The following is a 14,144-nucleotide window of genomic DNA, read 5'->3' on the forward strand; positions in this document are numbered from 1 at the left end:
AAAACATGATTGGGAGTACTAATATTAAATGCAATATGTTGTGTGCCACACACTATAGGCTCCCTGTAAGTGAATTTCAATAAATATAGTTCAATATGACACAGCTGTTAACTGCACTGAAATATAGTCACTGAAAGGCTGTTGAAGCAAGGAATGTTACAGAGTCTAAAAAAAAAAAAAAACTTTTTAGAGAAATGTAGTCAATTTAGATCAAGTTTTGATCTGGAAATCTGCGAATGAATGCCTACAGTGCTACGGTGGGTGAGTGATGAATATCCATTTCAGGAATTATAATTTTCTTTCACTGAGGCACTTTTCCACTTTGAATCATTGACTGTCCCTGTTTTCACTTTGTTGAAATTATAGCACATAACCCACAAGTGCTTTAGCTATTAGGATGGAGTACACTAAGCACTCTAAAAGGTCTATGACCAGCAGGCTGAATGGAGGCTTTTATAAAGAGATTAGATTTGTTTTTTTTATCTTTGTTGGTCCACGGTGCTGAATTTACAACACACAATCACACACACTGCTGTAGGGTCAACTGCGTGAGGCATCTGGGCAGGGCAACAGGTCAACAGCAGGGTGAGTAGTGAGGGGGAGGAAGCACACATGTAGAAAAACAGACTGAAACTGGTGCAGAATCAATTTTTATCATCTCATCATGTGGCAGCTGCTGCCTGGTTAGGTGATGTGGAGGAGGAGTGAACCAACCGTGATGTTACAGAGGGGTTACAGAGAGGTTCTGTCACCAGCAGAGGATGTAGAGGCAGGTTTGAGTCTGTACTTGGTGTGTGTGTGTGTGTGTGTGTATTTACATGCCTGAGGGGATGTTCCAGGGCAGGAACTTACCTTTGCAGATGGTGCCGTTGCCCACATATCCTGGCTTGCAGGTACACAGGTGTCCTCTGATGGTGTTGGTGCAGATGGCATTCTCATCACATAAATTTTGGCCACTGGCACATTCGTCATGCTCTATGGGAGAGATAGAGAGGTTCCATTGTCAGAGAAGTGTATGTGTGTGTGTGTGTGTGTGTGTGTGTGTGTATGACTTCAGTCACTTTCAGGGAAACGCACCAGATTTAAGACCAGTTGATGACTAGGGAAGGCAAAATGCTGATTTTGTGGTCAGGATTAGGTTAAGGTTTTGTCAAGTAAATACCGGAAAGTAACTTAAGTAAACCTGTGTGTCTGTGTGTGTGTTATGTGTAAAAGATGGAGAGGTCATTGGCAAAGTATTCATTTCTTTTGAGCTCAGCGGCCATGGAATCTCAGCTGAAGTGAGGACAGTCAACAAGTTCGTTTTCTAGTATGAGGCCACAGCTGAGCTTTTCTATTGTCAACAGCCAGCTTTAAGAACATCCATCCTTCCAAACATCAGGGGCCAGATGCATGTGCATAAAAACCATGCGTACGCTATCCACTGCACATGAACTGGAATTTATAAAGGAGATTGTGGTGATAATGTGCACACCTTTGCACATTATTTAGACCAGATGTACATGTTTTTATAAAGTGATTTGAGGGTGATGTGATGAGGTAGGAATGAAATATAGGGAGAAAAATAAAATATTTTAGTAAAACATTGATGGTTTAGGTTGATAACCAGCTGTTCTGATTGTGTGATTTGCAATGTGCTTTTAGAAACGTAACATTGATTAATTACTTTTGTGTGATAGATTTATCAATCTCTTAATTTACATGGGAGTTACCACTGTATTTTACTTTTAATGTTCTTTTTTATTTCAACCTTAGTTGTGTCACACCTTGTACAATCTGTTTAGATATGAACACTACAAACTAAGCATTGATTACATTTCGGAGATATCACTGCTGATGATGGTTTACAGGTCCATGTGATGAATTAATGATATTGAAAGTATAAATAGGTGCACAGCCATGTGTAATGTTCAAATATAATGACAGCTGTTCTGCTGTAGGAGAATCTCGCTGGTGCAATACAATCGGTAGAGCGGCAATTCTTCTTTCCCATTAGTTTCATTGACAGGTGTACAGGCAGGCAGCGAATTGATATGAATCGGCTGATTCAGAGCATGTCTTCATCCATCTATGGCTAATTGTGGGAGTGAAAATGAGTCTTGTACACGTACATCCTGTTCCTCAATGGTTAAGATTTAACAGAACCATGCATTCTTACAACTTTATAAATCTGATGAAAATAATGTGCATACACATTTCTATATTGTTTGTACACACAGTTCTAGCTATAAATCTACACAGAGTTGTATGCATCTAGCCACAGTTCTGCTTTGCATGTTCAACTTGAATTTGAAGTGGATATTATAAAATGAAGGTTGAGGCATTGTGGCAGTGACAAGAGGCACAGTTGCTTTTTCTAGCCTCCAGTACTAGAAAATCACCCTCAGGTGTTAGTAGCAACAGCTGATGCGTGCCAGGTGTGCTGAGTGATTACTCAGTATCAGCATCAATTAGTGTAATGATGTTGGCTCAGACGCTGGTGACTAGTGAGACAGAACATCAAGAAACATATCAACACTTAACAGTCACAAAACCATGTAAACAAGTTGACCTTTCTAGAAGCTTTCATACCAATAATGTCAGAAAGTTTACATCATTGACAATAAGGTGGTTCCTTAAAATGCCCCAATCTCCAAGTGTCCTGATATAATATTATTAAATGGCTAAATATGAACTCCAAGTTGATACATAAAACTACTGCAGCTATACATACCATATCAAGGCCTTAAGAACTGTCATACTGAGATGCTTGTGTTTTATCTTAGACATTTCTGTTACTGGCAGAAATAGTTGATTTTGATGACAACACAAGGCAACTACTCACTGCTATCACCGCTCTCCATCACAGTAATGAGCTTAGACAACACCTTTACACTGTCACTTGTATCACAACGTAAATAAAGGGATGTAAACATAATTCATGTGGGGAATATAATGATGATATGTTGTGATAGGTCTGTCAGTGAGTGAAATCTAATGCCGAACTATAAATAAAAATCTGGACCTGGATTGCACGACTCTCCTTCCATCAAATATAAATCCAGCATGATTCAGCTCTTTTTGTTGGATCAACCTGACGTGCCAGATGGTTTGTTACACAGTAAACGTCTGAAAAGTCATCTATGGAAACTGAAAGGCAAAAAAATGATTTTTCAAAAAAATACTTGGCAGGTGATTGGATGAATTGTCTGTCTATCACCATCTTAATTTGTGAGGCAGCTTTGCGATGTTGATTAGTACATACTACACCAGTGGTTTGGACACAAGTGCATAACTTGACGCCTGACAAGATGAAGGTAAATCCAGCTGCCTCGTAAGGTAAGGAGACACCAGTAGGGGAAACAGCATAATATCAGGTTCCTCTTAGTATAATCATACAACTTTGACCTGAAACTGACATGAAAATATCCCATTCCATGTGATGTTTTGCTCATACTCATACATACAGTAACTCACTGTGCCACATACATTTCACTTAAAACTGATGAATTATTCATAAATACATAATATCAAAACTCACTGCAGAAAAAGGCATCGCATCAGCCGAGGTATCTCAAGCATTTGCTATTCTGACATTGCTCTCTTTATCCTTGGGTTACTAGTTTACATGATCCTTTGAAGGCTGAGTAAATTCTATGACCATAAAACCAAGAAAATATTACATCATACAAAACAGTGCAGGGTCTGCAGTATCAAATTATGGCTGACCCAGTCAATAATATGTAAGTATACAGCGCTGTATGTGTACAGTACATGCTCAGAGTCTGTGCTTTATACTCTTATAGGTACCGCTTTTATATGTTTACTGTTAGCTAAAGGCCAAAGCCAATAAGCATTGGGATTAGTACCGCAGGCAGTTAATGATGAACCATCACTTAGAGACCTTCTACTAAACCATACTTCCATCAAACATGTTGCTGCATAGGAAAAATGAAGCTTTTCGTTTTAGTTGTTTACTAAACATCCTTGACTTCTCTCAGACTTTGATGGTTTGCAGCATATGCTGAGGACCTTGGAGAAAGTTTAAGGAATTCTAGACTGAAAGCCTCTGCAGCTTAAATGGTGGCTGAGAAAAGTTTGTAGCTTGGATTTACAATGGATTCCAACAGTCACCATTTATTATAGTAAAAAAAAAAGTAAGTCTCTATAGAAACAAACTACTCCTCTACATGAGGAGTAACCTGCCTTGCACTCACAAATTGCTTACTTTCCACATAGCATTCTTAGTTTATATAATTGAGCATCCAAATTTCCAAATTGTTTATTCATAATCAACACGCAAAGTGGTGCACTCAAAAAGTTCCACAGTGGAACATACAACATAACATGCATGCTTCCTTTCCTAAACGATCCCACAATATCCTTTTTTTAATAGCAGACATTTTGACTTGTCATAGTAGAAGAAACACAGGTGTTACTCCCTTTGTTCACTATACCCTAAGCATGTATTAGTGTAGAGCATATACATTTATCCACTACAATATGTCCTCACAAATTCCAACATGGAGCAAAAAAAAGGAGTAGAATATGTCTCACTTTCTACTAACAATCCCACAATGTCATATCCTGCATTGAATAGATGCAAAAATTACCTTTGTATGACAGAGCTGTCAGTGACAAAAAAAAGAAGAAAAAATAGATGATGATTAATAAGTGTCTGAAATCTCTATGTACTGCTTAGTATTGATTTCCATTATAAAGGGAGAAATGAGTGAGTTAACAAGGCCGGGATTTGGAACACAGACAGTGTGAAACAGGATGCAAAAAACCAGGACAATGAAACCAAAAGTAGCTAAACGGAATTCAGCCTCCATTTATTCTATTATTTACACCTTTCCTTTGCTATCTGTGACATGTCAGAATATCATCCATGGAAAAGACATATGCTTCATCTCTGCTCCTGAGATGACAGACATGTAAAATACATCTTTACAATACTGATTCATTATGCTCGTAAGTTTCCTATTGTTATAAATAGTTAATGAGCGAATGATTTCTGTCAGCTGTAGTTTAAGTCCACAATTCAACGCTGCATCAGTCTTCTGAAGCAATTTAATCACAGTTGCATCACACTAACATGTTCCACATGACATGCTACATGCTCCACTAATGAGCCCCACACTGATAGATCCTAATGAGGTAGATCTGAAGTTGACCTGAGGCCACCATAACCCTGCTTAAATGGTAATGCGCTATTAGAGGAAAAGGAACTTTTTTTATTCATACATTTTTAAAAAGAACATAATTATAACAATATGAAATAATAATTATGAATCTCCCTGTTGCTTATAAATATGGGATTAATTGATTTTTGGCAATGTGTTTATTGATTCAAGTCATACCGCTGAGCTTATCAGACTGATTGAGATACGGGATCTTCAATTAGAATATAACATGATTTTAGTTGATTATAAACAATATATCAGAATGCAACCTTTGATGACACTGCAGTGGGGATTTACAACGGATCTGCACAGCTGAAGTGTCTTTTTTTATATCAAATCATGAAATGCATCTTTAAGCACCAGGAAGGACTTGGCCTGAGGCTGCCTCCACAAAAAGTACACACTCGCTCAAACACACACTCCTCATTAATATGCAAAAGCATTGGTGGGAGTCATGACTAATATATTTCCCTTAATTAATGAGTGGTGCCCATGAAGCCCTGAAGCAACTAGGAGAAAATATTTAGCTTTTCTCTTCCCAAGGATTTCCTCCCTACGCTGAACCATAAAGTGAAGGTGAATGTCAACAGCGCTGGTAGGATGTGGATGAGTTTATACGAGGGCCTCTGAAAAGTGGGCTGCATTTATAGCAGCATAACAGAACAGTTACACGATAAAATATTCAGTGTGCTAATGGTTATGAGCTGATAGAAGGGAGAGCAACACAATCAAAACACTGATGGTCACGACAGCAAATTAAAGCTTAGTTTAATGTCCGCGGGCCGATATGAAATTACTGTGCTGAAGTACTTTATATACTGACAGATGCACTAGTTGAATTGATGAGTAATGTGAAAAAATGTATCATTATCTGTTTTCTGTGGATGATGCTCTAAATGTGGAAAGTGTAATGTCATATATATATATTACCAGTGCAACACACACACACACACACACACACACACACACACACACACACACACACACACACACACACACACACACACACACACACACACACACACACACACACACACACACACACACACACACACACACACACACATGCAATTAAAGCTATTGGAAAAATGTATTAAGGGATCATTGCTAAGCAGGTTCAACTACTTTTCCAGCTAGATGAACCAGTATCATTTTTTTAGTACAGTAAAATAAATTAACATATTTATAAATTAGGGCATTTTATGCAGTGAATACATCTTATATCCTATATGTGTTATAAATATAAAAAAGAGGTAGGGAAGTGATGAAGGGAGAAAAGGGAAATAAGGTAGAGAAAAATAGAGGTAAAAAAAAAAGCTAGATATGAGGAAAGAAGTAAATAAAATCTTTGGCATTCATATAAATACATTAGGCTGCAAGTCTATTTTTTTCCCGAACTCACATGTATAAGTACATTTATGTGTATTGGGCCGTAAATTCTTACAAAAGTAGGGTGCAGTAGGTAAAACTGTGTGGGAAGGAGGAGATGTATTTGTCAAAAATGCATTGCAGTGGAGTCTCTCAAAAGAAGAAAGAAGGTTGATATTTGAAGCCAGAAGTTTCTAAACTTCAGTTGTTAGATATTTTCGGCCAGCTTTTTTTTTTTTTTGTCAATCTTGTATAAAAAACTTTTATAAAGGTTAGAACAGTTCAAAGTGCTTTTACAGGTGACTGACAAATGAACAAGACAGCAGAAAGGAGGGAAAGAGGGGAGTTATTATATTAATATGAAAAAGGATAAAAGTGAAATAAAATAAATCAGCTGCTCTCAGATCCTACAGCAGGTTCTTTACGAGGCTCAGAGCATAAAAGCCAAAAACTGTCTCACCAAAGGTTTTTGTCCTGCACTTCAGAACAACTTCAAGGCTCATGCTGGAGGACCTGAAGTAGAATTCTGGTTAAAATATATTAAAAAAAAAAAAAACTTCAGACAAAAAGGTTGGTGCAAGACCTGGTATAATTTTAAAATCAATACAAAAACTTGGCAGGCAATCATAAATCATGTAAGTGTATTGATGTGTTATTACATATGTATCTGCTTTGTTGATGCTCTGTTCTGCTGTTGACTGTATAAAATGTTATTAGAGTAGGTTTTGTATTGCCCATAGCCTACTGGATGGGTTAAGCCTATTACGATTAGACATATTCATAGATACACTGGAGCTTCAAGAGCAAGAATCAGGTGTCATAGCTATCATTTGGTGGGTTGAATGAAAAATAAATGACAGCTCTAACAGAATAATTAATAACACGTGCTAACCATTAGAAATTGATACATTCTACAAGTTAGGGTTATCCACAGTGGAATCATTTTTTTTCATCTGTTGATGAATGATCGTGTCACAGGGAAGTTATACTGCATTTACATTAGTAAGCTCTGTGAATCTCCTGAATATAACAACAGGCTCGTCTGACCATGAAGCACATTTCCGTAAGGTTTGGTCTAATTAGTGATGATTATAGAGTGATGCAGTGTCAGGCTCGGACATGTCGAGGTGACCCCCCGGAGCGCTGAGCTAATGAAGCATAATGACTGATCATCACAACCAGAGACAGCGGTCATCACACTCTGAATGGCTTCTGTACTGTCAACGCATCGAAGAGCACGGAGTAATAAGAGGACTGGAGGCATGACTGACGTTATTTTCCTATTTAACAGAATTACTGGAACCACTGATGAGCAGGTCACAACTAAGAGCTGCATATAGCTGGGTCTAAAATATATGATTAATCATCACTGACAAGTGGTAATGTCACATAACAGTAATTTACAAATCAATCATAAGGACTTGCAAAAAGATGATGTTTAGCAAAAAGAAATAAACATTATGGGTACTACAATTTTAAATCAATTTTGGCACTTTTTTAGGCTATTTAAGAGAATAAATTCACAATTACTCTACACAAGATATGTTCGGATTAAGCACAAAGGGAATATTTGCTTCACTTCATTTTTTTTTTTTTTACATGAACACCTGTTCCACGTTTTAGTAAACAATAACCATAAACTGTAGTTCTTTCTTTTATTTTTTTCTAAGTACTCTCCTTTTTCCTTTTATATCTGTAAGTGATGTGACAGGCTTGAAATTATGCAAATTTCTTTGCTGAAATATTTTTAGTGAACAGATGCCTTTTTTTCTCAATTTGCACTGCCTTAAACTATTAATGTGTGTCCACAGCATTTGCTTCATGTTCGCAAAAATAGACACCAAAATGAAGCATCATAAATCAAATATATTGCACTAGGTAGAACATACAAAGTCAATCAATCAATCAATCAATCTTTACTTATACAGCGCCAAATCACAATAAAGTCATCTCGAGGCACTTTTCACATAGACCGTAGTCTCCAACATTCCCGCATTAGCAAGCACTTGGCAACAGTGGCAAGGAAAAACTCCCCTTTAATGGGAAGAAACCTCAGGCAGAACTGGGTTTTAAGTGGGCAGCCATTTGTCTTGACTGGTTGGGGTTGAGAGAGAGAGAGAGAGAGAGAGAGAGAGAGAGAGAGAGAGAGAGAGAGAGAGAGAGAGAGAGAGAGAGAGAGAATGGGAAAGGGAGAGAAGGAGAAGAGGGAGAAAGGATACAATCCCATCAAGATGTAAGTTACGAAATTAGGTGCAGAATTGCAATGTAGTAAAGTACATATCTTTGGTTTTCTGATATTTCAACGGATAACTTAGAGTATTGAAATATAGATAACAACCCAGTAAAGTGAGATTTTTACAAAACAAAAAACAAGGTTGTTGGGTCACTCAACTATGTTTACATTTACACAACTCTTGTGTGGGAATAATGACAGCAAAAGGTTCTGCAGTTCCTTTTGGTTTTCTAATATTCAACGTGTAGACACTCTTTCCATAACTTTGACCAAATAGTTTTTGTGCCTAAACCTAAACAAACCGTCACCATAGACATGAATCAACAGTCATTTGTAATGGTTTTAGAAGACATTGACAAACGTTGCTGTCTGGCTAATAGGACTGCCACATCAGAGAATGCCCATATAAATCATTTTGGAACAGACTCAGGGTCTATTTTGCCAAGCATTTTTCTGTTTTACATAAATATACTCCTTTCCTCTGCTTTTGCTGATTTATGGCTCTTCACTTCTAGAAGCTTGTCATGCTCACAATTTCATAATTGTTGTTCTTATTGTAATTTGTTCTGGATAAGACAGACATCAAAATGCCTCAAATATTTATTCAAATTTAAATATAATAATCATGTATCTTAAGTAGCTCTGACCCAGTGTGAAATGCAATGTAATCTGTGTTGAAGTGTGGAGGATCAAACTAATAGTTTCTGGCATTTTGTCAAGTGTAATATAATATGTTTGAGCATGTGTGTCATAAGAGATAGAGATTACTCTTAAAGAAAATACACAACAATAATTAGTATAAAACCAATCAATTCCTTTTATGCATATCTTACTAATGCCTATTATTAGACACAGCAGGGGTTTTGCTTGTACTGTTGCAAAACATCACTCACTCAAAATATTGTAGGACCACTGAGTGATTTGATGTTACTGAGAATGGTTGACACTGTTATAAGCTGCTTTAATTACATACACGGTAGGAGATTCTGAGTCAATATGGAGGGATGAAGGGGTTTGCTATGTCAGTAGAAACAAAACACACGCTAACATAATAAGAGTCATTAATAGTAACATCCTCACAGGATTATACATTTTTACATACACGGAAAAATTGTTGTAAATTCAATACTGACATACCTTTTAAGTTAACAGTTAATAGTGTAATCAGTTACCCACTTAAACGCCTTGCAGAAACAACTTTTGCACTCACTTGGTGTAGTGTTTGGTCTTGGTTTCTTAGTTAGTTAGTTGCTAACTTTGTCTGGGCAGGTATAGCATACAGTTGTTTTTTTAGAGTTTTGTCATTAAAAACAGCTGCCTGCTAAAAATACTGCAAATGAACCAAAACAGATAAATTGCTATGATACTTTTGTAGAAATGGCTGAAAACTGGTCTGATGATGAAGTTAGACAACTGCTCTGCCTCTGTAGACAAGACAGCTTAGCAACATAATGCTGCTTGTTGGCTACTTGTAAAATAATCCAGTCATAGATATTGTCTCTTTTACGCCATTCTTACATCTTAAATTGCTAATCAGATTATAAACAATAACCGGCGCATGGATGAGGAAGTATTAAAAATGATGTTTGCTGGTATTTCTGTCCCATATTGTAATTTTTATTATCACATTTCATTTGTTTTCTGTCCCATTTGCAAGGCACAGAACCATCTTTGAGTAAACACCTTATGATTCACTTTTGCTTTGCATAATACATTTCTAAAACATGTTCTCATCTCTTAAGCTCCTACTGTAGTCTCATTCAATAATGTCAAGCAGAACACTTCAGTAATGTGAAATTTAATGGCCAGTGACAAGTCCATAAAGAACAGAGCACGGCAGGGTTTGTTCTGTCTTTTTTTTGTTGCCTACGCAAAGTCATTGTGCTCACATTCTGCCTCGGCCCTGCTGCTCACCTTGGCATGAAGTGAACTCAGCAGATATCTTTCCAGTGCCACAGGGGAAAAAATATCAACTGCCTGTCATAGCATTTAGGCGGGAGGACATGTATTTCCATATAATTAGTTGTAACAAATTTCAAGATTTTCCTGCGGTAATGCACCTGGAGTTCAAGAAGCAGTTTTTCTTTTGACCTGCCACTAAATTCATTCCATCTCAGTGCTACTGCATGAAAGCTGTGTGTGTCCAGAAATAAGCAGATTTTATTATTAAATGTGGCTTTTATGGAGACCTTTTTACATTCTGGTGACTTTTTCCTCATTCGTGCTACTTCTTCCCTTAATCTCTTATTCTTTAAAGCATAACTTTTTTTCATCACTCAACCACAGCACTAATGTATGCACAATGTTAATTTCTATTAAGATGTTATGTAATATATATTTGTTTAAAAAATCCCAAAAATGAAAAACAGAAAGAAGATGCAAATCAATGTCTTTGCATTTCTTACTGATAGGTAAATATTCTGAGGAAGATTGACTGTTCTGTAACTATTCCTGCTGTCATGAATTTCTATATATTTTTTCTGTGCACACATAATGTGCAACATGTTTTCATCCCCGACCATTATTAATATTCAGTTTTTGGACCCTCTGGTGGAGTTGAGGCTGTAACAAAGTCAGACCAACTCTACGGAAGTACATACTGTGCATCTCAGTACAACCATAATGTGGTCTGGCTTAAATTTCACTGGGAACTGCCATGATCTAATGTGTTTGCCAAGTATTCAAAAGTACTAGACTGTGACTCTAGAGGCTGGGGGATCACATCCTATTTCCTTCAAACAGTCAGTGTCTGTTTCTTTTAACCACAAAGTCTTTTTTTTAAATTCTTTTTTTATCTTAAGCAAATAGATTCAGTTGTCTGAAACTAACCAGACCTCTAACTTCTGGGAAACATTTAGTGTAAGGGTTTAAATGCTGAATCACTGTAAGATCCACATCTTACATAACTTAAGGATGCATGCAACCCTTTGTTACAAAACATGGTGCACCATCAATGCCTTTGCAAATTTGAAACTCCCATCCACCAACGCACACACTCACAAACCGATGATGCCCTCCCTGTGGCTGCATCAATACACATTATAATGCACATATGCGGTTTCTTGCCCAAACATGCAGCCACAGGCCTGACAATTTCATTATGGCTGTTCGAGGCAGTGTGTGTGTGTGTGTGTGTGTGTGTGTGTGTGTGTGTGTGTGTGTGTGTGTGTGTGTGTCCGCACATGTTAGATATATTATTAATAACATGAAGCACTAAAGACCTGGCACTTTAAAACACAAGTACTTCTCATTAAGCTGCAGATATGTTAATTTACATCATGAATTACAGCGATGCATTAATGTTGGGTTTGCTTTATAGTGCAGTATTTTCCTGATCAGCCTGTGCATTTCCTGTCTTTGTGTAACAGCAGCACAGAGGCAGCAAGATAATGCAATACCTTCACTACCCGATGAAATATACAGCTCAAGGTAATAAAGATGCTTAGGCTGCAATTCACATTAATGAAAGCATGTTCCATTAAGGTGCTCTGTCAGTAAACATCCATCCCATACCCACAGTGCATTTTATTCAGTGTGTCTCTGTGTATATTCAGCCAGGGGAAATGGAAGACAATGCATCAAAAAAGAAAAACCGGAGCTAAAAAAAAAGCAGCGTAACATGACAACAGACATCACTGTGGATGATTGTACAGTCTGCTGATGAGCAAGAAGAAACACTCCTTATATCAAATCTTTATGGGGAATCTAAATATAAACACCAACCACTCAGAGCCAATTAAAATGGATGAAAGTAAGGACTATGGAAAACTTATCTGACTCCTTCCCAAACTGTATTTGATGGGCTTATTAAATTGGCTGGTGCCCAGCCTGCCTGACAGCGTGACCTCCATTTTTGAAAAGTCAATGTATACAGGGAGGTTTGCCAAGGTTTCTAGGCTTGCCACACTTGAGCTCCACATTCATTACATGTATAATTGGAATTGGATTTGATTAAATTTTCATTAAACATATAATGTGTCTTGGGGGGGTTGAGTTGCAGCCTTTCTCAATGCTAGAATTTTGGAGAATGTGTAACAACTGATGCATGAAATTAATGGCAGCTCCTTTTGGTCAGTCATAAAACAGAGCCTAAGCATATTGTCTACGAACAGCTGGTTGATAAGGAAATAATGTCAAGTATTGATCAGTGGAGTGCGGACATGGATAGAAGAGAAATATACATTAAAGGATCAGAGGCAGCAGCACATGACATGGCTGCTGTCTGATTAAAGGATTAGTCGACCGAAAGCAAACACATAAATCTGCCAAATCCAATCAATACAGTTAGAATACCACCATATGTTTATGCAGTTAAAGGTACAATAAAGCAGTCACAGGTGGAGAGAATATTGATATTGATTAGAGCCAAATACCGTTTGCACTTTTCATTGAACCTGTGGCCATTTCCATTAGACAATGTAACCATATCACAGACATCCAATCAAAGTCATACCACCATAAGAAATCAGTTTATATACCACTGACATTTTATTGTATATTACGAACCCCTCATCCTCACTTCCATCAATCCATTATCTGATCAGCATTGACGGTAAGGTGTCTGGCTATTCAACTGGACAAAATCCAAGATTCTGCCTATAAGCACATATGATAATGAGGACAGAGACCCCCTTTACAAAAGAACAGTAATGGCTAGTTTCCACTGGGTCCGACAGCTGCATGGTACCGGAGCTGATCGCTGCCACTTTAATCAATGAGTATGACCCCACTGGGAGCGCTGTGGCATGTTTCAGCAGCGTCCCAGCAGCAGCTCTCCATGCCGCAGAGCTATGAATGCTCAGCAGGTCTATTTTTGATGGAGCCGTTTCAAAATTGTGTCAAGCTCAACAGAGCAGATGGCACCAGACAGCAAGTCAGACACAGAATCAGCATTAAACTTCTGGTAACTGTCATAAATGAAACAACACGTGCAGCCTCCCGTTCGTATTTCAGCAACAGACACTATGAATCAACATAAAAAATAAGTGAAATTCTCTCCTATAACTTTTCACCATCTTCTCATACCCCATTATAGAATAATCCCATGTTTTTAATCAATAAGAAACCCTTTTGCTTTTTCAACCTGGATTGGAGGAAGAGTAGCGACATTCTGAGAGAGCTACTTAATGGCGACCTGCTCATGACCTTCGACCGTATCCATAAAGTATTCAACACTTCTAAATACAACACTGCCAGTATATCCACTTAAGAGAAATCATAAAGAAAAACATCAACCTCAAAGATATTAATAGTCACAACCCTTCCCTTTATTCAAAGTTAGAATTACTTAAAACCTAAAAACATGTTATTACAAGTATACAAACTTCTGGTATCCAATGATAGAAAAATATCAATCCCTACATACAAATGGACCCCAG

The 14,144-nt window shown here is 37.5% G+C and overlaps 1 protein-coding gene across 1 annotated transcript in view; it reads right to left on the reverse strand.

The window, feature by feature from the left end:
* LOC133996859 (protein kinase C-binding protein NELL1-like) overlaps window positions 1-14,144 on the reverse strand; it is a 251,799-nt gene that overhangs the window by 55,186 nt on the left and 182,469 nt on the right. The window contains exon 14 of the mRNA XM_062436724.1: window positions 853-975. Within this exon, the coding sequence (XP_062292708.1) occupies window positions 853-975 (123 nt within the window). The remainder of the gene's footprint in view (window positions 1-852; window positions 976-14,144) is intronic.

Source organism: Scomber scombrus, chromosome 1, assembly GCF_963691925.1.
Source record: "Scomber scombrus chromosome 1, fScoSco1.1, whole genome shotgun sequence".
In the NCBI taxonomy this organism is placed as follows: domain Eukaryota; kingdom Metazoa; phylum Chordata; class Actinopteri; order Scombriformes; family Scombridae; genus Scomber; species Scomber scombrus.